This window comes from Herpailurus yagouaroundi, unplaced genomic scaffold (genome assembly GCF_014898765.1).
Source record: "Herpailurus yagouaroundi ecotype Mexico unplaced genomic scaffold, PumYag 202, whole genome shotgun sequence".
Classification (NCBI taxonomy): Eukaryota; Metazoa; Chordata; class Mammalia; order Carnivora; family Felidae; genus Herpailurus; species Herpailurus yagouaroundi.
Window position 1 is genome coordinate 18,328,718 of NW_024412433.1, and position 22,764 is coordinate 18,351,481.

At 53.1% G+C, this 22,764-nt stretch overlaps 1 protein-coding gene across 4 annotated transcripts; it reads right to left on the reverse strand.

Annotated features, from left to right (window-relative positions):
* Positions 1-4,955: 4,955 nt before the first annotated feature.
* On the reverse strand, positions 4,956-21,539 carry STK11IP (serine/threonine kinase 11 interacting protein). 4 transcript variants are annotated; one of them, XM_040450896.1, is made up of 27 exons: positions 21,408-21,538; positions 20,940-21,285; positions 20,341-20,426; positions 20,068-20,144; positions 17,652-17,857; positions 17,376-17,450; positions 16,992-17,087; positions 16,502-16,609; positions 16,313-16,384; positions 15,104-15,230; positions 14,767-14,870; positions 14,537-14,632; positions 14,261-14,302; positions 13,945-14,085; positions 13,658-13,742; positions 12,743-13,084; positions 12,132-12,337; positions 11,298-11,414; positions 11,019-11,196; positions 9,050-9,280; positions 8,833-8,936; positions 7,767-7,864; positions 7,495-7,673; positions 7,192-7,273; positions 6,907-6,977; positions 6,121-6,368; positions 4,956-5,369 (listed from the first exon to the last, which is right to left on the reverse strand). In XM_040450896.1, the coding sequence occupies exons 2-27, from the start codon at positions 21,063-21,065 to the stop codon at positions 5,220-5,222; spliced, it is 3,447 nt and encodes a 1,148-aa protein (XP_040306830.1). In that variant the 5' UTR covers positions 21,066-21,285; positions 21,408-21,538; the 3' UTR covers positions 4,956-5,219. The 4 variants fall into 4 exon arrangements, with proteins under 4 accessions (XP_040306830.1, XP_040306831.1, XP_040306832.1 ...); XM_040450897.1 differs by lacking the exon at positions 14,537-14,632 and having other exon boundaries at positions 21,408-21,539; XM_040450898.1 differs by lacking the exons at positions 20,068-20,144; positions 21,408-21,538 and having other exon boundaries at positions 20,940-21,046.
* Between the last annotated feature and the right edge of the window lie 1,225 nt (positions 21,540-22,764).

The window sequence follows — 22,764 nt, forward strand, 5'->3', positions numbered from 1 at the left end:
CGTGAGTTCAAGCCCCATGTTGGGAATGGAGTTTACTCAAAAAGTAAATAAAATAAAATTTTAAAAATAATAAAAAAATAAAAATAAATGAAAACTTTTAAGTTTTGGCCACTGACCTCCTAGGGCCTCATCTAAGTTTTTAAATATCACTTTTGAGGGCGCTTGGGTGGCTCAGTGGGTTGAGCATCCAATTTTGGCTCAAGTCATGATCTCGCAGTTTGTGGGTTCGAGCCCCGTGTCGGGCTCTGTGCTGACAGCTCAGAGCCTGAAGTCTGCTTCAGACTCTGTGTCTCCCTCTCTCTCTGCCCCTTCCCCGCTCATGCTCTGTCTCTCTCTCTCTCTCTAAAAAATAAACATTTTTAAAAAATCAATAAATAAAATAAATATTACTTTTGAATCATACCTTTAGGGGGGTTAAAAATATTTTTAAAATAAAAAGAGCCTCAATACCATCCCTGACCCCCTCTGCCTTGTTCTCATCTTCATCCCCGTCACAACTTGTCCCTCTGGAATTCACTTACACAAACAGAAGTAAATATGAATATATACATTTCATCTCATCCTACCTTATTTCTACAGAAAATGTGGCATAGTGCTGTTAGTGACGTTTTTAGGGAGTGACTCCTTTCTCTCCACTGCTTCAGGCCTGCACTGCCAGCAAGCCCAAGGCCAGACAGATGATCAATGAGCACTTGTTAGAGGGGAAAGGCCAGACTGGATGGACAGGTCGATCCCTGGGGCCAGTCCAGGGCGTGAGAGGCCAGTGCTTGCTGACGGCCATCTGTGCACAAACATCAGTAGCAAAGCAGGTCCCATCCGCTCAGAGGGCAGCAGAGTGTCAGAAGCAGGTGCATCCTGGCACCTGGTGAGGCGTGGCGCTAAAGGCCAGATGCTTCCGAGAGCGGTAATGGTAATGGCCTCACCATCGTCCACTTCTTCAGTGGCTGATACCAGCACCTGTCTTCTGGGTCACCAAAGAAAGAGCAACCACAGGACAAAGGGTGCAGAGGACTCCACTGACTTGTTAAAGAAGACAAAGAAGCCCGTAGAGATTTTAGGCACAAAGAAATGGAAGAAGTTCCTCGTGAACTACACCAGCCTCACACTGCTTTGCAAATCACGCTACGATGACTAAACATTAGTCTGCCCCATAGGGACCGTCTGACGGGATTTCTGGAGAAGTCCTTATAAATGGGCCCGACCTTTCTGAACCGTAGCTCTGGGCCAGTGGCTGGGGAAGGTCTCTCTTGGGGCCAATACCGGCTTGTTCGCAGATGGTGCAAAAGTGCTGATGGGGAAGGGGGTGTGCACACCACCAAGAAAGTGGACTAATCTTTTTGGGAAGTTTTAATTTGCTTCAATTAAAAATTCAGGCCAGCTCCGAGCCAACAGAAGTAGGTGAACTTATTTTCTGAACCTCTGCACAGTCCTTTCGCAGGCTTGTCACTGAGGGACCTCCACCCTAGCCAGCATTTCCCGACTGGTCAGTTCCAAGATTCACACCGCTTCCTCTCCACTCTCCAGCTAGACCAGACCAGGATCCGGCTGGGGAAGCAGGAGACAGAAGCCATCTGGCTCTGAGGTGCAGAAGAAACCCCCTCTCTGGGGCCTCGGCTCAGGTCTGCCAGGTCACGGTCATTTCTATTATACTGATGGCTCTTTTCTTAGGTGAATTGGCTCTACATCTCATGATCAAAGGGTGTAGGAAACACCTGGGAAAATGAGCTGCTTTAAACGACATACGGACCGTAGTAAGAGCTCACTAAGCCATAGCTGTTAGGTTATTACCTCCCTCATTATTTTGAGGTGTGCCTCTATAAATCCTCAAGGGAGCTTTACATATTGGCACCACCAGCCCCTCTCAGCAGTCCTGACCCAGAGAAGGTAGGTGATTTCCTGGAGGTAGTTTATGGGCTGCTGGAGAAGCCCTCCTGCCCTGACGTGTGCTCTAATGGGCTCCGCGGTAGGACCTGTGTCCTATTAACCAATCAAGTGAAGGAATAAATAAACTCATCCTTTCAGTGTACTTAGGAATAAATATGCTTCAGGACAGGAACAATGCTGACCCACATGAGGGTCAGAAAAGGCAGAATTAAGGAGGGGGTCTTAACCAGGATCAAAGGCTTCTCCTTCCTAGGGCCCCACAGTTCCTTCACCTCCTCAGAACTCAGGGGCTTCTCGGGGTGCCTGAGTGGCTCGGTTGAGCGTCCAACTCTTGATTTGAGCTCAGGTCATGGTCCCAGGGTCACAGGATAGAGCCCTGCGTCAGACTCCAGGGCTGAGCACGGAGCCTGCTTGAGATTCTCACCCTCAATCTCTCTCTTTCTCTCCCTGTGCCCTTCCCCCCCACTCATGCTCTTGCTGTCTTTAAAATAAATTAGACGGAAAAAAAATTAAAAAAAAAAGAATCTAGGGGCTTCTCTCTTGTACTTTTGCTGTCTCGTGAGCAGGGTTTGAGGCTGAGTGACAGGCCTCCAGTGGCATTGATTATTTCCCATACGACTCCACCCTCTGGAGCCCCAGGGTTTGCAGAGGCTGGCTGGGTCAAGGGTAGAACTGGGGCACAGTATTCTCTAGCCTACAGCACACCCCAACCCCAGGCCCCACCTTGGACTCCCCCAAAGCAGCTTTACAGTGATGCCTGACCCAGTTTCCAGAGCACGTCCCTCCCCCATGAGCCCTAAATTGAAGACCTTCTAGTGGAGAGGAGTAACCCCCAGACCACTAACAAAGAAACCATATGCCCCTGCTCTCTAGGTCCACACCTTCCACACCCTTCTATGTTGACTTTTCCAATTGTAACAGATGAAAATTCCAGAAAACATGACAGTCTTCCAAATTCAGGTATACAAAAATGTGGTTTTCTTGACAACTCAACCCTATCCTTGTAACGAGCCCCCATTTCCAACCAACGGAGAAGTTAATCTGTTAACATTCAAGTCAAGTCAGCCTCATCAATGATTTAAATTCAAGTAACTCAAATTTAACTTGGTCATATCCCCATCTGGGGGCTGGACCTACACCACCTTCCGGCTGTGCTGCTGCAAGGACCCGGCCAAGCTCTCTAGCACGCTTTCCGTGCACTTCCCCGCACTTCCGGGAACCCACAGGATCCTCTGGGCCCCCTCCCCTTTCCATTTGAGAGAAATCTGGGCAACTGTCTCCAGCCCTATCTTGCCACGTCCTTCCAAAAGGCCAGCTCTGTGTGTCCTCGTGGCACAGGGAACATCTGACTGGTCACTGTCTTCCCTAGTTCCAAACACGGAGCTAGGCACAGGGCCCCTCCACCCTGAGAGCCCCCAACGGTACAGGGCATCGTTCCTTCGCTGCTCCTAATGCCCTTCTGTAAACACTCTCCCCTCTCTCCCCTGCAGAGCTCTTCGTTCCTTTATGGTCCCTCTCAAATCTCTTCTTACTGTTTAGCCCTTTGACTTAAAACCTAAGGATCGTCATCTCTGTTCTCTACAGTTCTGCTGGAAGGGGTGAAAATCACCCATGAATTAATACTTCACCTAACATCTCGCTACACCCTGGAGGAAAGAGAAACTTCAGATACACTCCATCTGGCTCACCTGTCCTGCACGAATCTAGGATTACGCAGGGCAGGGTGGGCAGTGGTCCCTCTCTGTGAACTGTGACTGGGGCCGGGCACAGAGGCCCATCCATGGCAGGGAATGGGAGGCAGTGAGGCTCTGTGGTTTTCTGACTGCCCAGGCTTTGAAGTCCTACGAGTCTGGACTCATCGGGTCTCCGCCCTTTACTGATAGGACGTTGAAGAAGTCATTTAGCTCCTGTAAGCCTATTTCCTTCAACAAGACGCCACCCACTTCAGGACTCCTGTGAGGAGCTACCATCCCTAAGCACTTGGCTCAGGGCCTGGCATATAAATGCTCCATAGATGAGAGCCACCCCAAAACCACACAACAGACTCAGCCAGAGCCCAGCTTCTGGGTTTAAGGGAAGCTTGACTTAAGCCCTCAACACTCCTTCCCCAAGCTCTCCTCCCAGGGCCTCTGTGCACAAACATGTGGGTACCACTCCTCCCGCTGCGCGCATTCCTGGGTGCAAAAGTCAGGTCCCCAGTCAGGCTGGTTCAAGTCAGGGTGCGGATCTACACAATTAAGACCCTTTCTATGGCTTGTTACTTGCTTCAAATTAGCTTAAGCCAAAAGAGAGACAAAGAGAAGGAAAAAGGAGGGGATTTCCTTTAGTTCACATAACCCAAAGTTCCAGGGGCACCTGCTTCCAGGCATGACTGGACCCGGGAACTCCAAAGACACCACCAGGACTTGTGGTCTCTCGGCCCTGTCCTGTCTCTGCGCAGTTCCACTCTCAGGAAAGCTCTCCCCTCACAGCGAGCAGCTCCAGGCTTCCTCTCAGCACCCCTCACGGGGGAAACGTACCTCTTTCCTGGGTGTTCTGGCAACCAGACCAAGTCACATGAGCGTCCCTGAACTGATCACTGTGGCTACAGAGACAGAGGTGAAGGAGCAAGGTCAACCCAGCCAGGCCACCAGGCTGAGCGAGGAAGTGCTCAGACAAGAGGTAGGGGCGGCAACCCACAGAATGCCAACCACTCCCTCCGCAGCCCAACTCCACACACCCTCTCCCCAGACACCGTCTCATATCGGGCACCTCCTGCCAATGACCCGAGAGCTTCATCAGTTTCCAACGGTAATCCGAGACAGTGAGAATCGAACTGGCCCGACTGTTCGTTAGGCAGTGATTTCCACATCAGGCCCCGTAACAGGCACTGCTGGCTGAGGAGTGGGGCCCATGAGTCAGGGGTCCTACTTGCTCCCATCAGCCAGGGCAGAGTGGGGTTGGAGATGGGGTCTCACAGAAAAAGCAAGGCTGCTTGCGCTGTCCACTGAGGGAGAGCTATGGGTGGGGTAGTTTCTGTTAGAAGAGAGAAAGGAGCGGCAGGCTGCATGAATGACACATGTCAATACCTCCACGGCCTCTGGAATGGAAACAATTTATTGATACCTGAGACACTGTGCAGGAGACACGTTCCGACTGACCACTTAGCTTGACCCCTTGGGCCAGACCAGGCCAGGCAACTTCTCCCACCCTTCCCTTGGGTGAGATGACCCTTTCCTGGGTCATTCTGGGGCCTCACTGAGCGTCCAAAGGCTGGAGAAGTCCACAGCCAGAGTCTGGAGAAGACAGCCTGCAGCCGTGGCTCCTAAGGCCAAAGCGGGGTCGGCAAGGAAGCCTCACCGGTCAAGATCTAGAGCCTCCTGGGTCACAGTCCGGAGTCCGATGGAAAACAACTCCTCCCAGGGCTCCCGGATCCAGGCCAACAGGGCCGTCAGCTGCTCAGGACATACAACCCGAAGTGCCCAAAAACTCTCCAGCCGGGACACCTGGCAGACAAAGTGGCGGTGAGGTGAGGCTCACAGAGGACCCACCGCCCCTCGACTCAAAGGCGTCTTTCCTTCCCCAAGCCTGTGTCACTCCCTGTAGGAGACCCTGACTTTGAGCTTTTTAAACAGAACACAATCAACACTTACTGGAGGCCCCCCAGAAGGCTTTCACATTTACTACCTTGTTCTTTTCATCCACCGTTTTTCAGAATATAAGTTCTGGAGTCAATTCCAAGGAATTGGCTGGAGTTCAATTTCTGCATCTACCACTTGTGACCCAGGCAAGTAAGTTAATGTCCTCAAGCCTCAGTTTCTCCATCTGTAATAGGCCTAATGAGAGTACTCCTCCCACTGAGGCTGTGAAAACCAGATGGCTGGCACTGGGGCCCAATCGAACACGAACTCCAAGCGGCAGCCGGTGCGTCATGAAAGGCTTCCCAGGCAACACAAAGCCAGGCTCCAGGTCCATGGGGTTCCCATGGCTGTCTCCCCCGCCTCTACCTGCTGCTGATCCAGGCACCCAGCGAGCCTCCCAGTTCCTTGCACCCCACTTCTCCATGCTCCCTCCAGCATGACTGCCCATCACATCCACACTGCCTCCAATGCCCAGCCCTCCTAGACTCATTTCCCACACTGCCCACCACCCCTGTCCTCATCTCTCTCTCTCTCTCTCTTTCTCTCTCTCTCTCTCTCTCTCTCTCTCTCTCTCTCACACACACACACACACACACACACACACACACACACACACCTCGTCATAGAAGACCAGTCGCAGGTCCCCCGGGGCCGTGCGATACAGCAGCACCGAGCTCAGGCTGCTGAGTGGCCACTGCTCCCTGACATGCACAGAAGGGCCCAGCCCCAAGGGCAGGGACTTCTCAGAAGCTTCATCAGATGGTGCTGGAAGAGGAGGCTCTGCCTGGGACCCTGCCACGTCCTCCTCTAACAGGTACAGGGTGGACAGAGTCATCAACAGGGACACAGGGCAGGTTGCAGGGCCTAGAGGGAAAGAGACAGGGCGAGGCCCAGGGTGGAAAGCCGCAGAGGAGCCCAGATCCCCGGGGCAGCATCCCAGTGCGCTTGAGAGGAGTGAACCACACCCTGCTGAGGTGGTCAGAGAGCAGCCTGTGACCCTGGAGGCCAGGGCCCTCCCTTCTCCAAACTCCAGGCATCTCTAGCTTCCAAAACCTGAGGCCCAAGACAAAGGGAACCTGCCCCACCACCCACCCCACTCAGAAAGAAAGATCCACTCGCCTCCTCTGACAGGATGAGGTGGAGCAGACCCAGCCAATCGGCTCCACTTCATAGAAAGCCCATACCCGGAAGCAAAGGTCTCTGAGCAACTGAGGACCCAGGAAACCTCCTGGCCCCCCTCAGAGAGGCCGGGAAGACTGAGGCTGTCATTTGGGTGTGCCTGTGAGTGAGAGGAAGTCCGGATTCCAGGAGCTGAAAATTGCTACCACGGCATGAGAGGCACGGGGGTTGGGGGGGGAGGCGCAGCCAGCGGCCTGGACAAGAAGAGGTACCAAAGCCTTACCTTCGACCAGGAACACCCGAAGGTAGAAGAACAGGGGAGGCTCCGAGGAAGAGCCCCTCTCCAGCAAAGGCCTGGGGAGAAGGTGTGGTCAGCGAGGGGGGCAGAAAATACTGAGAGGGGCAGGGAGGAGGGACCAGAGCTGGGTCAGGGGAGTGCAGGCGTGAGGGCAGGTGGCAGGCCCAGGTGCTCAGGGCCTAACCGTGGCCGGAGCTGGTGGCGAGGGCCTGTGCACCAAGAGCGGCCGCATGGGCCACCGAACCCGGCCTCGGCCTCCTATCCACTCACCAGAGGCGGTGCTCCGGGGTTACCTCCTCCTCTGTGGTGCTGACACTGCTCCTCCAGGCAGGAGGCAGAGCCTGCAAGACATCTGGACCGAGCCGGCCAGGGACAGGGAACCTCAGCGACCCCACCTCTTCCACCCCACCCTCTCCGCCTCTCAACACCTTCCGTTCTCACGATCTCTAGATTTCAGAAACCTCTACAAGGGACGAGTCCCAGTACCCGTCTGTCTCCGCTGCAGCTGCCAGACACGGGCAGCCCCCACCTGCCCTCCCTGCACCTCCCTTCCCCCTCTCCCCTCTCTCTCACCGGTGAGCTCATCTAGGAAAGCCCGGCAATGTCTGGCATCTCGGGGCAGCAGGACACAGCTGCCTGTCCCGGCAGCCCACTCCAGCCGCAGACTCTGTCCTGCCAGCCCCAGTTCGAGGCCACTCAGGTCGTGCAGGGGGACGGCCAGGGTTGGCTGTAGCCAGCTAGCCGGAGGCCCGCTGAGGAGAGGCAGGGCCAAAGCGGTGGCGAACAGTGAGTGGTGTGAGACCCAAGGGGGCCCCGCCCTGACCCTGGCGGCCCCGCTCGCTCACCTTATCTCCCCTGTCACTTTTAACACGTAAAGCCTGTGGTCCGACACCACCACAAGACACACAAACTCCCCAGGGTGGCCTGCCAACACGACGGGCACCTGAGGAGCAGGGAAAATTAATGAGAAACAAGGGAGGACCAGGGAGGAGGCTGCCAGGCTGAGAACAGGTTCGCTGTGCTCAACCCTCCCCCCGGTGCTCACGCACCCTGGCCCCACCCCCCTGCACCCTGACCCTGAGCTGGGCTCAGCGGGTTTCCCTGCCTGGCACCGTGCCCCCTCTGGCCCACCCTCCACACTCCGCTGGACCGTCCTAAAGCAAACTAGACTGCCACTCCCCTGCCTCAGGGCTCCTGCGGCCCTTGGGATCGGGTCCAATCCCCTTGGCGGGCACTTGAGGCTGCCCCTCAACTGACCCCTGCACCTCCCTCTTCAGACTCCTCTCAGGACACCCGCCCCCTCCCGCCCCCTCCTCCTGCTGCCCCGACAGCAGCCTTACCCACGCGCTAGCTCCTCTCTCAGGCCCCCACCTACGTGCTGCTTCCTCCCCCCAGATCCTCACCTCCTACTCTGTAACTCCTTTTTCAAGACCCGGATTACACCTTAGATCGGCTCCCCAAAGAGAGGCTCCCTCACTCAGCTTGATCCCAGCCCTTCCCAGACCATCGGGTTTCTCACACCACAACGTAAGACGGCTGGCGACACCGATTTACCCTAGGCCCTTAGTGTCCTGCGCATGCTAGATGCTCACAGAGGAACCAATGACATCGTAGATCTACAACAGCAACGGGAGGTCCCCCTCGAGCGTCAGGTGCTGTGCTAGGCAACTGTGACGCGGGCCCTCACTGACCCCACCACGCTCTGTAAGGCAGGCCCTGCTACCCCCGTTGCAGAGCGGTGACAACTGAGACTCCGATATCACAGCCACGCTGCACGTGACCGCTGGAGTTGAAACCGGGAACCGGACCCAGTGCTTCCAGAACCACTGCCCTGACACGATCTGCTGCGTTGGCAGCGAGTGGGCACTCTGGTCAGTGAGAGGCGCGGGGCAGTGTCGGGCTGGCGCAGACCTTGGTGCAGCACTGGAACTCCTCCTGGGCATCGGTGAACACCTCAACATCCAGGAAGAGCCGGAGTCGGTGGTCCACGGAGCGGAGGCCGTGGCGCTCAGGGGCTGGGGGCAGCAGTGGGCCGTCAGCCTTGGCTGCCACAGCGCCGTCCCGCCCCCCCGGCAGGACCTCCTGCCTCCCGCAAACACCACCCCTGTCTCGTTTCACCTCTACTCACGGGGACTGAGGCTCCAACTGTGGTGATCTCGGGAGCCTGGTGCCTGAGATGGGGCTGGGTCAGCCCTGTCGCTGTGGTCACTGTGGTCAGAAGGGTCACAGACAGTGCTGGTGGACTGCAAGGGAGCTGGCGGTTGCTCTCCCTCCCTGTGCTCCCTGTTGGTGGTTCCCAGGGACAGAGCCAGGAGAACCACATGATCGCTACCACAGTTTGGACATACAGCAGGAGATTCTGGAAGGAAGGATGGGCACAGTCCCTGTGAACCATCCCCCCGCCCCACAGTGTCACAATCCCTTACCACACTCATAACACTCCCCACCCCCTCTTGGACTCCCCCTGGCCGACATCTCCAGCTTCATACACTCCTACCATTCCCAACGCCCCTCTCCCCACTCCCTCTGCAGGCCTGTTAACCACCCTCCATCCCGGTGAGGGAGCAGCAAACCCAGACCCATGGCCTGCAACCTCCTCAAAATGGACCCCACCTTCTGATTTGAGGCCTTCTCAGAGAGGACCAAACTCAGCCAGGCCCTGCTCTGGTCCCCTCCCAGAGCCTCAGGCTGGTCATGTGCTCTGATGCTCCACCAGCCACGTCTGAAAGCTCCAAATCAACAGATCAGGAAGGCAGGGTGCCAGGTATGGGTCCAATTCCAGACTCTGTCACTTAACAGCTGTCATCTAGGCAATTATGACAAGTCACCTAAGCTCCCTGAGCCTGGTTCCTCTTCGGTAACAGAGGGTGATGACAGTGCCTATCTCACAGAGTTGTCAGGATGGTGAATGGACCAGGTAAAGAACCCAGGTCAGGGATCGGCAGCAAGAGAAAAAACATTCCTTGAGCAGCTATAGCGTGCTGGGCATACGCTAGAACTTTTGACGACAGAATCAAAACTCTCCCAACCCCATTTTGCAAATGAGGAAATCAACGATCTAATAACTGAACGTACCTGGACTGAGACCGTGGAGCTGAGGCTAGCGGTGGTAGCTACCATTTACGGAGGACCTACGCTTTGTGCCAGACACTGTGCCTGGCGTCTTTCTGTCACATTTAAATCTCCTAACAGTAGAGAGGACAAGTTCACTCCCTTCTTTGTTCAGATGAAGTAACCAAGGCTCAAATAAAAAGAGGACGTAACACACAGGAACGTTCAATAATAATGACCCACTGAAGGGACCCCAGGGGCCACGTGACCCTGTGGAGCACAGAAAGGTCTTAGAGGGGATGGGGCTCTTTCCACTGTATACATTGTACTTCTGGGCCTCTGGGGAGGGAGGTTTAGAGAGGGGGGTGGAAAGGGGTCTATTTTCTCAATAAACTTTAAACCTCTGCTCTAGCCGCTGCCAAGAAGAAAAAAGTGGCTATTAAAAGTCATACGTTTCAACACAGACGTTATCAAGAATATTTCTTTCTTCTTTAATGTCTTCAAAGACATAGCTTTTTGACTGATCTACAGTGGAAAAAAATCTCTCCCTTTAAAGAACACAGTGTGAAAAGATGCCATGAGGCACCGTTCGATATGAAGTAGCTTCCAAGGTCAGTCAAGGAAGGACAATCTCAGCCAACTCCCACAGCATCTTACTCAACAGCCAAACACACTCAGAGGACAGCACTACACCCAATACTGCAGTGAGAGCTCAGAAGCTTTTATGCAGTTTCTAAATATTAGCCAGAAAAAGTGGAAAGAGCCTTCAAGTTATGAAAAAATAATGAGTACGTTTAAATAGTTTCAGAGATTGTATTTCCTGACTTTCAAAAAGAAAGAATATAATTTCTCTTTTTGCTTTTTTTTTTTTTTTTTTTTTTTGATAAATGTATCAGACAGATGAGTCTATTTTCCTCCAGGCAGAAAAGCTGGTCCCAATTCCTTCCCTTCCCTGGGGTTCCCCCTCCACACTCCCTCCCTCAACGCCACTGTCTCTGAAATGGTGGGAGAGGTGTGGGCAGGAAGGCCAAGGGCAGGGCCCGTACCTGTCTCTTGGAACAGAGGCCGCCAGCCTTCCTCACCGTCTAATCCCAACCTGGGCTCCTCTGGCTTGAACTCATGGCCACAACGTAGACACTGGAGTCTGCCCCTCAGCGGGTCTCTTGCTTCCCCAAGCTGACACTGAGCCGTGGTGGCTGCTTGGGTCAACACGGCAAGCAGCTCCTGATACAGGGTTGGCCAGAAGCAGCTGTGAGCAATGGACCCTGGCCCTTGACCCCCCAATCCTTCCCCAGCCTCCTGGGCCTCGCTCCGGGCCCCATTACCTGGATAGCTGCATGGGCATCGGGCTCCAGCACCACGTATCGACGCAGCTGCCGGTCAGGGCAAATATAGGAGAAACGCAGAGCAAGGACAGGGGCCCTGGGGAGCGGATCTGAGCCCTGCACACAAGGAGGGGGACTGGGTAGAAAAGAGTAGAGAAGGGGCGCCTGGGTGGCTCAGTCGGTTAAGCGTCCGACTTTGGCTTAGGTCATGATTTCATGGTTCGTGGGTTCGAGCCCTACAGTAGGTTCTGTGCTGACAGCTCAGAGCCTGGAGCCTGCTTCAGGTTCCATGTCTCCCTCTCTCTGCTCCTCCCCCAGTCACACTCTGTCTCTGTCTCTTTCAAAAACAAATAATAAAAACATTAAAAAAGAAAGAAAGAAAGAAAGAAAGAAAGAAAGAAAGAAAGAAAGAAAGAAAGAAAAGAAAGAAAAAAGTAAAAGAGAAAGGAAAAGAAAAGAAAAGAAAAGAAAAGAAAAGAAAAGAAAAGAAAAGAAAAGAAAAGAAAAGAAAAGAAAAGAAAAAAGAAAAGGAAGAGAGAGTAGAGAGTGGACCAGAGGGATTCCGGTTATACTGACAGCATGGCAGACAACAGTAGCTCTGGATGTCATGAAAATGCTCCTGCTGCCATCCACGCTCCAGCTCAGCAGCCCAGCCTCCCAGGCTGCCTGGGGCCATGCCTTTGCCCCCGCAGCTTCCCTCTTCTGCTCCAAGAGGCAACGAGAGACTGTGGGAAACTCGCAGTCCAGTGCTTGGCACCCAACAGCCATGCTGTCGGAGTCAGCTCCTGCAAAAAGCCCAGCCCCTCTTCCAGGACCCCTAACACCGCCGCTCACCTCGAGCACCGCTTCTCTGCCGGTCTGAGGCTCGGGCTCCATCTCAGCCACCTCTAGACTCTGGAGCTCCAGCCTTGCCAGGGTCCGGGCCGCTTGGAGTTCCACCTCAAACAGGTGGCCAGAAGTGACCCGGAGAAAGCATTCCCTGCCCCGCACGCCCTCAGGCCCTTCCAGGGGACACACCAACATGGGGCGACACAGTTCCGCTGAGGAGAAATCAGGGGAGCAGCCCCATAAGAAGAGAGAGGTATCCCTGACTCTGCCCTCCCAAGGGGTGGCCTTCCATCCAAGAGAGGTAAGCCAGGGGCGCCTGGATGGCTCAGTCGGTTGAGCGTCTGACTTCAGCTCAGGTCATGGTCTCACAGTCCGTGGGTTCGAGCCCCACGTTGGGCTCTGTGCTGACAGCTCGGAGCCTGGAGCCTGCTTCCGATTCTGTGTCTCCCTCTCTCTCTGCCCCACTCCCATTCGCCCTCTGTTTCTCTCTCAAAAATAAACATTAAGAAAAACTGCAGAGGTGAGCTATCCCCAGTCTGGGTTTTCCTAACTCTCCCAGATACACCACCAGCACCGGGCCCCGTCTCCCTGACGGGCACTGAGCGCTCACAACTCACCTTCCACTTCATTCCGCTCCTGCTCCTCCTCCTCTTCTTCCTCCTTTCCTTCTTCCTCCTTCACCAGCTCCTCTGCCACCTCTTCTTCCCGGGGCTCCAGCCGTAGCCTGACCTCCTCTGCCATTTCCTGCGGTGACTCCTCCTCTGGGCGGGGAGGCCCAGGCACAGACCCTGGGCTCGGGGTGTCTGGGCACAGAGTGCTGAGGGCAGGGGTCTGGGAGGCAGCCAGAACTGGGGTCCCAGAGGTCTCCAGGTGATTCCTATACTGTAGCCAGTCACAGCCAAACCGTTCCCGGAAGCTGTTCATGAGTTCAAGTTCCCGATGCTGCTGCACAAACTGCCCTGGGCCGGTGGGGAGAGCACCACTGAGCAAGCCCACGCCCCCACCACAACCCCCGCCGAGCCCAACCTCTTCTGCAACTCTCCCTCACAGTGAAGTAAACGGGTGTGTAATGTTAATAGGGGCTGGGCATCAGGGGGAAACTAAAGGCTTCCCCTCAGCAGCGTGTCCTGAAGCGTGTTCTGTAGAACACCTGTGGTCGTGTGCAATTCGGAACCACACAACATCCACTCCTTGGGAGATTCGAGATACAAGGGGGCACCCTGGAGGTCCTGAGACATCCTAGAAGGAGGACGTCTGTTTGACTTTGGTTAGCCCAGAAGTTCCCACGGAATCTAGTCATCAAGTGACCTTTCGACAGCCTACAAAATTCACATTCCTTGAAAAACACTTTGGAAAATGCTGCCCAGGAGTGGTCTCTTCTCCTTTCCATAAATTAGAAAGAAAGAGGAAAGCCTACGAGGCCCTCTATAATGCTGTGCTCCACCACAGACAGAATCCTTCTACCAAGAAGACTGGGACAGGACACTGAAGACAGGACTGGGCAAGGGCAGCTGGGAGCATGGCGGACTTACCAGCCGGGGAGGGGTCCAGAGTACGGGGCTCTGGGTCTGTATCACTGGGTTCCGAGATACTTGCTCGCCTCACACGGACTCGGCTCTGAAGGTGGACAGAGGGCCCATGCTCTATGAAAGCCAGGGCCTCCCACCCTACCACCCATGGCCACCCAGAAAGCCAACCTACCCAGAAAGCCCCACTCACAACCAAGGACGAGGCCTTACTATTTTCAGCCCATCGATAAACCAGAGCACCCATTAAAGGGACTCAACCCCAGCACAAGGCAGCCTAGGATACCGTCTACCTTAACCTTACGATGTGGGGGCTGGGCCACAACGCCCCCAGAGGAGATGCTGTCGCTCAAGTCAGGGCCACCTGAGGTTTCAACAGTACTCCCTGCTGGCCAGAGCACAGGTGGAGCCATGGAGTTGGAGGATGTGGAGAGCTGGGGTGTGACAACAGGAAGGACAGAAAGGTTGGAGCCAGAGGTACACCTCTGCCCTGCCAGGCTAGCCAGAGGACAGGCCCTACTTTGCAGCTTCCCAGAAAGACCCCTACCCTGGGACCCCTTTCATGTCCTCCCAAACCAATCCTATTCCCAGAGCTCCCAGCATACTAACCTGAAAGTCAGTCAGTGACAAGACTTTCCCATCGAGAAGGAACTGAGCAAATACAAAAGAGGAGGGGTCGTGTTGGTGGTAGAGTTCCCGCCTGCCCACGCAGGGAAACCCTTCAGCCCAGGGACCACTAGGCTCAGCGAGGGGTAACAGCATAACAAGCAGGGAGTCCGGGGCTATGGCCCCTCACCCAAGGATGGGGTGGAAAGAGGCACAAGGGGGCGAGGGCAGGACCAGGCAAGAAAGGGACAGCAGAGCGGATGTGAGAAGATTACTCACGCCGGCTGCAGCATCCCTGACACGGGGTGACAAGTACTGGGCAGTGACCACCCGATGCGCAGGGTGGAACCACAAAGGGTTCCCCTCCAGGTAGAGCTGAAGAGCAGGAAGGGGAGACTGAGATGGGCCTCAGGCCTCCCTGAGTGAGGGAGGGCACTCACCAAATCAGCCCAGGAGGGAGGGAGAGGCGCACAGCTGGCTCCCAAGTCCCGGAAGCGCTCAAGACTCACCTTGCGGAGCTCAGCCAGTAGCCACAACGGGGACAGCTCCCTGTGTCCTTCTAGCAGGTTGTATGCCACATCCAGGTGCCGCAGGTTCCTCAGCCGCTCCAGGCCTGGGTGCAGATGAGAAGGGTGGAAGGACAGGTGGGTGAGTTCAGGGGGCAGGGTGCTGGGGGACATGCAGCAGAAAGACCAGCCTGGGCATCTCAGACCTACCCGTAGACCCACAAGAGGCCCTGGAGGCATGCGGTTCCCGGACCACTCTCAGTCTCACATTGCCCCTAAAACCCTGTGTGCCCCCGCCTACTCTCTGGCCCCCCACTTCCCTCCCCAAACTCCCACTCACCCTGCAGGCTCCGGAGCTCATTGCCTCGCAGTATCAGGGTCCCCAGAGCGGCCCCTGAGGGTCCTATTCTTGGCACCATATGCAGGTGGTTATAGGAGATGTCCAGATGGCAGAGCTCAGACAAGTCCTGAGAGGGGTTGGTGACAAAGATTCTCTCCTTGACCAGACTCTAGCCGGGCTCCTCTGAGCCTTCAAGCAGGCCTCAACCTTGGCCTATAAAGACTGCGTACTCTCAGCACAAATGATTCATCCAGTCCTCCACCCCCCGCTCCCCGCACCATGTTAACAGACTTGAACAAATACTGGCATAGTTCCTAATAGCTCAAGGTCACATCATTGGGAAGACAACTCCAACCCCCTTCCGTTCCATCCTAGAGAAACTCCAGGCTGCCAGGAGAATTTAGTTTGTTGCAGCCAATGCCTGAAGATACAGCCCCTGTGTCCCAGCCTCTGTGGGAAGGTAGGAAGCTAACTCTGGCAAGCGCCGGTTAGCAAACCCAGACCCAGATGGGTTTCATATGGACCAATGCCCCCTTCCTGCTTTCTGTACATTTCTACTTTCTTGACCTGAGGAAACTAACTGGAGACAATCTGCTCAAGCCCCTGTCTTCCCCGGCCCCATTCCCTCATTCTCCCTTTAAAGGTCCCAGTAATCTCTGCACAAACTGAATTGGAATTCAGTTCACGCTGAAGTTTACTACCAATTAAAATAGTTTTACTGCTGATTACGTTCCACGCTAGCTTATTACTACTCCAATGGTGCATTACGGATTAAAGTCTGTTCTCACCACATTAACTAGCGTCTGACTTTGGCCACCCCTGACTATGAGATGCGGGAGAAGGCTCTTCACCATCTTCCCGAAGCCATCTTTTCTGAGCTAGGCATAGGCTGAGCAACATCCCACAACCTTCGCACCCACGGTAATACTACACAAGCAGATGCTCCTATGACTTCTGCTTGATGGGTGAAGAAACTCAGAGGTTAGTTTGTCCCAAATCACACAAGGATTAGGAGCTGAGATTTGAATGCTGGCCTGTCTTATGCTAGAGCCTGAGTTCTCAAACAGTACTGCCTCCAGGATGCAGCCCCACCTGGGGGAAGGCGGGGGACAAGACGAAGGTGGGAGCAAAACCAGGTCCAGGAGAGAGGATCAGAGCAGAATCAGAGACCTATGTGGTGCCAGCCCCAACCAGCCTGCCCATACTCACCATCAGGAAGCCCTCACAGTCCTGCACTTGATTGTGGCTCAGATTCAGGAAGCGCAGAGCTGACAAGAGACGCTGGGGGGCATGGGAAAAGCAGCAGAGAATCAGACACCTCCATGCAACCAACTGGCCCTCCTCCCTAAGGGCCTGTCCCTGTCCTTCCCCGAATTCCCTTCCTTCTCAGGCACTCACCAGGGAGCTGTCTAAAGAAGTCAGTGCGTTGTAGCTGAAGTTGGCAGAGAGTAGAGCCAGCCAAGGCAGGGCAGAGCAGAGGTCACCACCGCAGGCTGAGAGGAGCTCCTGAGACAGGGTGCTCCATTACTGCCACTGTCCCCTCCTCCCCAATGCAAGGCCACGCTGTCTCCCAGCCATTCATTCGTTCTTTATATACTAAAGTCGGTCTGCAGAGGCAGACTGAAAGAAAGCCCAGGGCCCTGCCCCCAGGAGTTCATTGTGGGGAGAATGGGGAGACAAACATGGGAATATTGAATACAAGAGAGTAGGTGTGGCCATAAACATATAAACAGATACATAGTGCTCTGGGAGCAGAGCAAAGGGGGCAAGGACACTGTCCAGAGGGAAGCAGGAGGCAGGGAAGGCTGCAAAAAAGAGGGAATGTCAGAGCTTGGTCCTCTATGTCCCTCAGAACAGGGCATCCGGGCCCAGCCTTCATTCTCCTTACCGCTAATGCCTGGATGCTCCTGCTGCAAATCAGGGTCTCTAGCTGGGAGTAGATGCCACAGAGGCCACGAAGGCAATGGATGGGGACACCTCGGAGCTGCGGTGGAGAAAAGGAGGGAGGGAAGGAGGGAGACAAAACTTCACAAAAGGCAGACGCTTCGCTTCACTTTCCCTCCTTTTACAGGGAGGGAAAAGTCGACAAGGCCAACTATGACTCAGGGAACCGTTACATGAGACAGATGTCACACTGCCACAGAGCAATGGGCACACTCAGGCCGGCCGCCCCGGCCCCCCCCCCCCCGGCAAAAGAGACCGTCTCTCTTTCTCCATTCCCAAAAGGTTGTCCCAAGCTGGGTTTTGTGTGCCAGCATCCAACACTCCATACCTCCAGATGCCGAAGGGACTTGAAGGGAAAAATCTTGATGGGCCCTGGGAGGCCAGAACCAGGGACATGTACCAGCTAAAACAAAACAAAACAAAAAAAAAACCACTCATGTCACTGAGGCCAGCACATCTCCCTTTCCTTAACCTCTCCTCCTCGGCACAGCCACCCACAGCTCTCACATCTCCTCGATCTGGGCCCTGCAGACTTCTTGCACCCATGTACCCACCCCCAGCTCTTGGGCCCTGTGTACATCCTACCCAACTCCCACCCCAGGACCTTGAGTGAAAGAGTTTTCTGCAGCACATCGAAGAGGAACTGAAGCTGGAGGATGACAGGGGAGTCGGCGGGATGAGAGGGCAGAGCCACAAAGCCTGTCTGGCCAGGGCCCCATGGTCCCAGGTGCAGCTCAAATACGTGGCTCAGCTGCTGCAGGGTGCCAGTCAACAGGCTCAGAGTGCTACGGCCAGACAGGACCACATCACCTGCAGGGAAAGGGGCGGACAGGAAGGAGAGCATAACAAAAGGGTCTTTCCCTTTATCCTAAGACTCTGCGACCCCAGGACACACCCAGTCCAATCACACTGTAATCTTCCACTGCCAGGATCATGCTATCTCCTCCCCTGCCCAAAAGTCTTCAATGGCTCCCCTCTATCTTCCCAAAAAGTCCTAACTCTTCAGCCTGAAATATGAAATCGTGTCACTACATCCAACCGACTTTTCCAAATTTTCTTTCACCATCTGCTCAAGAGAGTCTGGCCTACTCACGATGCTGGGAATACAGTCAGCGTGGTTCACAGCTTCCTCGTTTTCTGATATTCCCTTCCACTCTGCTCAGCCTGAGACCTACCTCCTCCAGGCAGGCTTCTCACTGTGTCACACTGCTGTACTTTTAGACCATAATCATTCATTTTACATAAAAGCTGGTAATGTGTCTCATCTTTTTTTTTTTTTTTAAGTAAACTCTACATCCAACATGGGGCTCAAGCCCATGACCCCAAGATCAAGAGTCACATGCTCCACCGCTGAACCAGCCAGGTGCCCCAGGTGTTGGTTTCATCTTTACTTCTTTTTCTGATTGAAAGATAGGCACACTTGCAGAAACTTTCAAACAATCCTAAAATGCACGTCATAAAAAGAATAACCGCTCGTTATAGCATTGGTACTATTCTTGATCTCTATGCTAAAACTGCTCTAACGAGACTGTCATCCTTGAGGGCATCTTTTGATCACCTTGGTACCCGTCACTGCACCTAAAAAAGTATAGCTATGAGGTAGACACAGAGAAATTTTTTTTTTTACTTTTTTTTTTTTAAACCAAGATATAGGGGTGCTAGGTGGCTCAGTCGGTTAAATGTCCAACTCTTAATTTGCCTCAGGTCATGATCTCACGGTTCGTGAGTTCAAGCCCTGGGTCAGGCTCTGCCCTGGCAGCGTGAAGCCTGCTTGGGATTCTGTCTCTCTCTCTCTGTTCCTCCCCTATTTGCACACAAATGCTCTCCCTCTTTCTCTCTCAAAAATAAACAAACGTTTTAAATAAAAACAAGGATAGAGTCAAAGGATGTTGCAAAAATCTTACAGACAGGTACTCTATACCCTTCACCCAGTTTCCACCAATGGTTACATTTTATGTAAATGTGGTAAGAGATCAAAGACAGGAAACTGACGATGTATATACGGTACATCCCTATAGTTCTATGCCACTGTCATTGGTGTGGATTCCTATAACCAACATCACCATGAAAATACAAAACTATTCCATCACCATAAATATCTCTCTCTAGCTACCTCTTTATAGCAATACATACACACACACACACACACACACACACACACACACACACACCATCATGCCTAACCCCTGGAGCACCAGGTCAGATTTGTCTGAACAAACCAATAAATCCTGTAACCTTACTTGAAAGATGGTCTATGTACTTGACACTAAGGATAGATGCAGACAGGGTTCAAAGACTCTTCCCACCCTCAAAGAGCCCCCCAGTCTACAAGAGATAAAATACATACACAGTTAATAAAACAAGCCAGAAACTGAAACTGCTACAAACAGAGATTCCACAGATACCATCAATGGGAGTACAGAGTGCTAGAAGGCAGCTAACATGAATTGGGTAGTATGCGACAGACAACTTTGTTACCTCATTTAAACTTCTTTAAAATCTCCTAAAGAGAAGCACTACTGACCACCTCTTTCAGATATGAAAATGAGAGCTTAGAAAAGAATATCAACTGAGATTATATAGGTGGTAGGAAGTTGGTACTTCTGTCTGATCTCAAAGCCAAGGCTTGTTGTACCACAACTAATGTCAACCACATACTGAACAAGCAGTGTGGCTCCACCATGCCCAAGTCCTGAAAGAAGAAACTCTAGTAAAAACAGCTACCAGTTTTGAGCCCTTACATATTATGCAAACACTGTCCTAAGTGCTTTACATGAATTAAAATTAATCCCCTCGACAACTTTTTGAGTTAAGTACAATCATTATGCCATTTTGCTGGTGAGGAAAACTGAAGCTCAGAAAACTTAACACCGCCACGTTTGAAAGAGGGTTGGGATTCCAACCCAAGTGAATCTGACTCCAACAAACCTCGTGCTTTTAACTATACTAAGGGTCTTGCCACACAGCAATGATTATACTAGTCCCTGGTCTCCAGAGACTTACAGCCAAGTAATGATCACCTTCCTCTGAGAGTATCAGAGAACGCATGGAGGAAGTGGTACTGGAGTTGGGCCTCGAAGGATGGCTAAGGTTTGAACTGTCAAAGACAAAGGACACTGTAAGCAATGGCACCAGAGAAAAAACCCCAGAGAAGTAAAAAAAAATGAACTGACGCTCGAACCCTCGTGACCTTAAACAGCTGTAATTTTATGACTCCTAGGGGGAGTGTCTCTGTAAGGCAGGGTGCACCCCCACCCTGCCTCAGCCCCCAGATCAACCAGGTATCCACTCACCAGACTCCCGCAGCAGCCCGGCGAGCTTCCACACCAGGGCGTCCCGCTGGGCGGTCGTCATGGCCACGGGACGCTGGGGGCGGAGCCTGAGAAAGAGGAAGCGGAAGAGCCTCAGGTGGGTGGTAGTACAAAAAGCCTAGGACGTCCGAGCAAGCCGAGACCTCGCAGGGAAAAAAAGTAAGAGAGAGAGCGAGGAAGAGCATCCTGCTGGGTACCCTTTCGAGGGGCATAAGACCTAGCCACCCAAACTGACCTCCTGTGTGCTCCTTCCACCAACTCTGCAGCCCGGCGCCTATCAATAATGGACCGGAAGTCCCGCCCCGGAAGGAAGGCGGGGAAGCGGGACAACCGGAAAGCTTGCCTGCGCTGCCGGAAACCACGCCCTAAGTCGTGCAGACGTGTCGGCTGGAGGCGGTGGGGTCTGGGTGCGGATGGGGCGGTCCCTCGGCGCTCCGACCTGCTGGGCCCGGCCTCCCCCCCCCCCCGCCCGAAGGGGAGCCACCACCGCCACCGCCACCGCCACCCCCGCCCCACTCGTGGGCTCCGCTCGGCAAGGGACTTCCACTCGGCTTGCCGCGGCCCCTGTGAGGAAAACAAACCTGACTCGTTGTTTGCAGACTGGGCGAGGAAGCAAAATTTTGGGAAACGGAATTTTCTCTTAGTGAGGAAAGGACTCGGCCAAAGCGAACACTTGTTTTCCAGTTAAAGGAGAGCGAGTCCGCCATAGGAGTTTTTTTGGTATCTGCCGAAAGCGGGAGCTGGCAAATTTGCCACTTCTGGAGTGCCCCTTGACGGTTTTTCCTTAACGTCCCTCCAAACTCTGTCCTTTTTTCCTTCAGCAATGTCAGACTCTCATACTGAGATTGGTAATGCTCCACGTGTATCAGGTCTCTTGTTTTTACCGCGTTCCGTCTCGTAACACGTGAATAAAAATTGTTAGGCCAGCTTTGAAAAAAAAAAAAAAGGTTCACAGAGGCTACGTTACCTGCAAAGGTCTTTCAATTAGTAACCAATTTTGTCAAGACTGCCAAATTTTCCTGGTTCTAAGTTCCCATTAGAGCTTTCACCTTGCTCCCGGTCAAAAGAGGACCTCCCGGCGCCTGGGCGTCTCAGTTGGTTAAGCCTGGGACTCGATCTCTGCTCAAGTCATGATCTCAAGGTTCGCGAGACGGAGCCCTGCGTGGGGCTCTGCGCTGACGCCACGGAGGAGCCTGCTTGCGGTTTTCTCCCTCTCTCTGGCCCCTCTCCCGCTTGTGTTTTCTATCTCTCTTTCTCAAAATAAACATTAAAAAAAAAAAAGACATCAACTACTGAGCTAGATTAAAGAAAAATGTAACGATTTGTTTTTCAGGGAGAGTTGTGCCTTAATCAAGTGCCTTTCTTAATTAAGTGCCTTTTCTACAGAGGAAAATCAAATGAATCCTTTACCAGTTGAGGGTGAGACTATAGTTACCTTTATCTCAAGTTGCAAAATTTGAAGGATCTATTTTTCTAAAGACATAATATTTGTAATGGCAATTTATGCCTCTAAACCACACAATTTAGCGTTTATCACATACTGTGTGATCTGAGCCAAAAGCCTAAAAGGCAGTCAAATGAAGTAAGTGGAAGCACGTAGTGAACAGTAGAGCAGTATACAAAGGAAGAGTAGAGTCTTAATATATTTTTGTCGAATTATTAATCCCAGAGCCATGATGGTTGTCAGTCTGTTCATCCGTCACCTGGAACTGGGAAGGGAGGGTTCTCCCATAGCTGTCACTGCCAACGGTAACCCTCTTAGGCAAGAAGAGAGATTGTTTTGGGGCGCCTGGGTGGCTCAGTCGGTTAAGCGTCCGACTTCAGCTCAGGTCATGATCTCTTGGTCCGTGAGTTTGAGCCCCGCGTCGGGCTCTGTGCTGACAGCTCAGAGCCTGGAGCCTGTTTCAGATTCTGTGTCTCCCTCTCTGCCCTTCCCTTGCTCACCCTCTGTCTCTGTCTCTCAAATATAAACATTAAAAATATTTTTGTTTTAAGAAAAGAAGAAAAAATGATGACAAAGTTAGTTACCATAGAATACAGACCTCAGAGTCCTAGTCCAAAGCCTAATTGTTTCTAGTACCTTGGAGCATGCAGGCCCCTAGACTATAGCCCACAGGGCAACAGAGTAATGATTCCTGGTTAGGACATGAACCACTGTCCTAGATACAGACCTCACTGCTGTGGTGCTACAACCTCCCACAGCAGATGAGATGATTGAGACCTAAGGTTTCCTCCAAAATGAAAATTTCACACCTGAAACTGGGTTGTGGGTAGGGAGAGTGAAATTGGATGATCTGTTTCTTTCACCAACCTCTTCATGGAGTGGGAAAGGGGGGCAAATGGAAGAGAATGAAGAGGTGTGAATATCACCTGCAAAAAAAGAGAGCTGTGGTAAAGGAGTTTGTG

Bases quoted from the DNA above. Each gene is read 5' to 3' on its own strand.
- STK11IP (XM_040450896.1), bottom strand. From the start codon at position 21,065: ATGGCGGACTCGCTCTCCTTTAACTGGAAAACAAGTGTTCGCTTTGGC. The intron at 11,415-12,131 runs GTGAGCGGCGGT...CCTTGTGTGCAG, and splicing joins GCAGAGAAGCGGTGCTCGAG to GGCTCAGATCCGCTCCCCAG. The intron at 5,370-6,120 runs GTGTGTGTGTGT...TTTGTCTGCCAG, and splicing joins GACTGGTCTTCTATGACGAG to GTGTCCCGGCTGGAGAGTTT.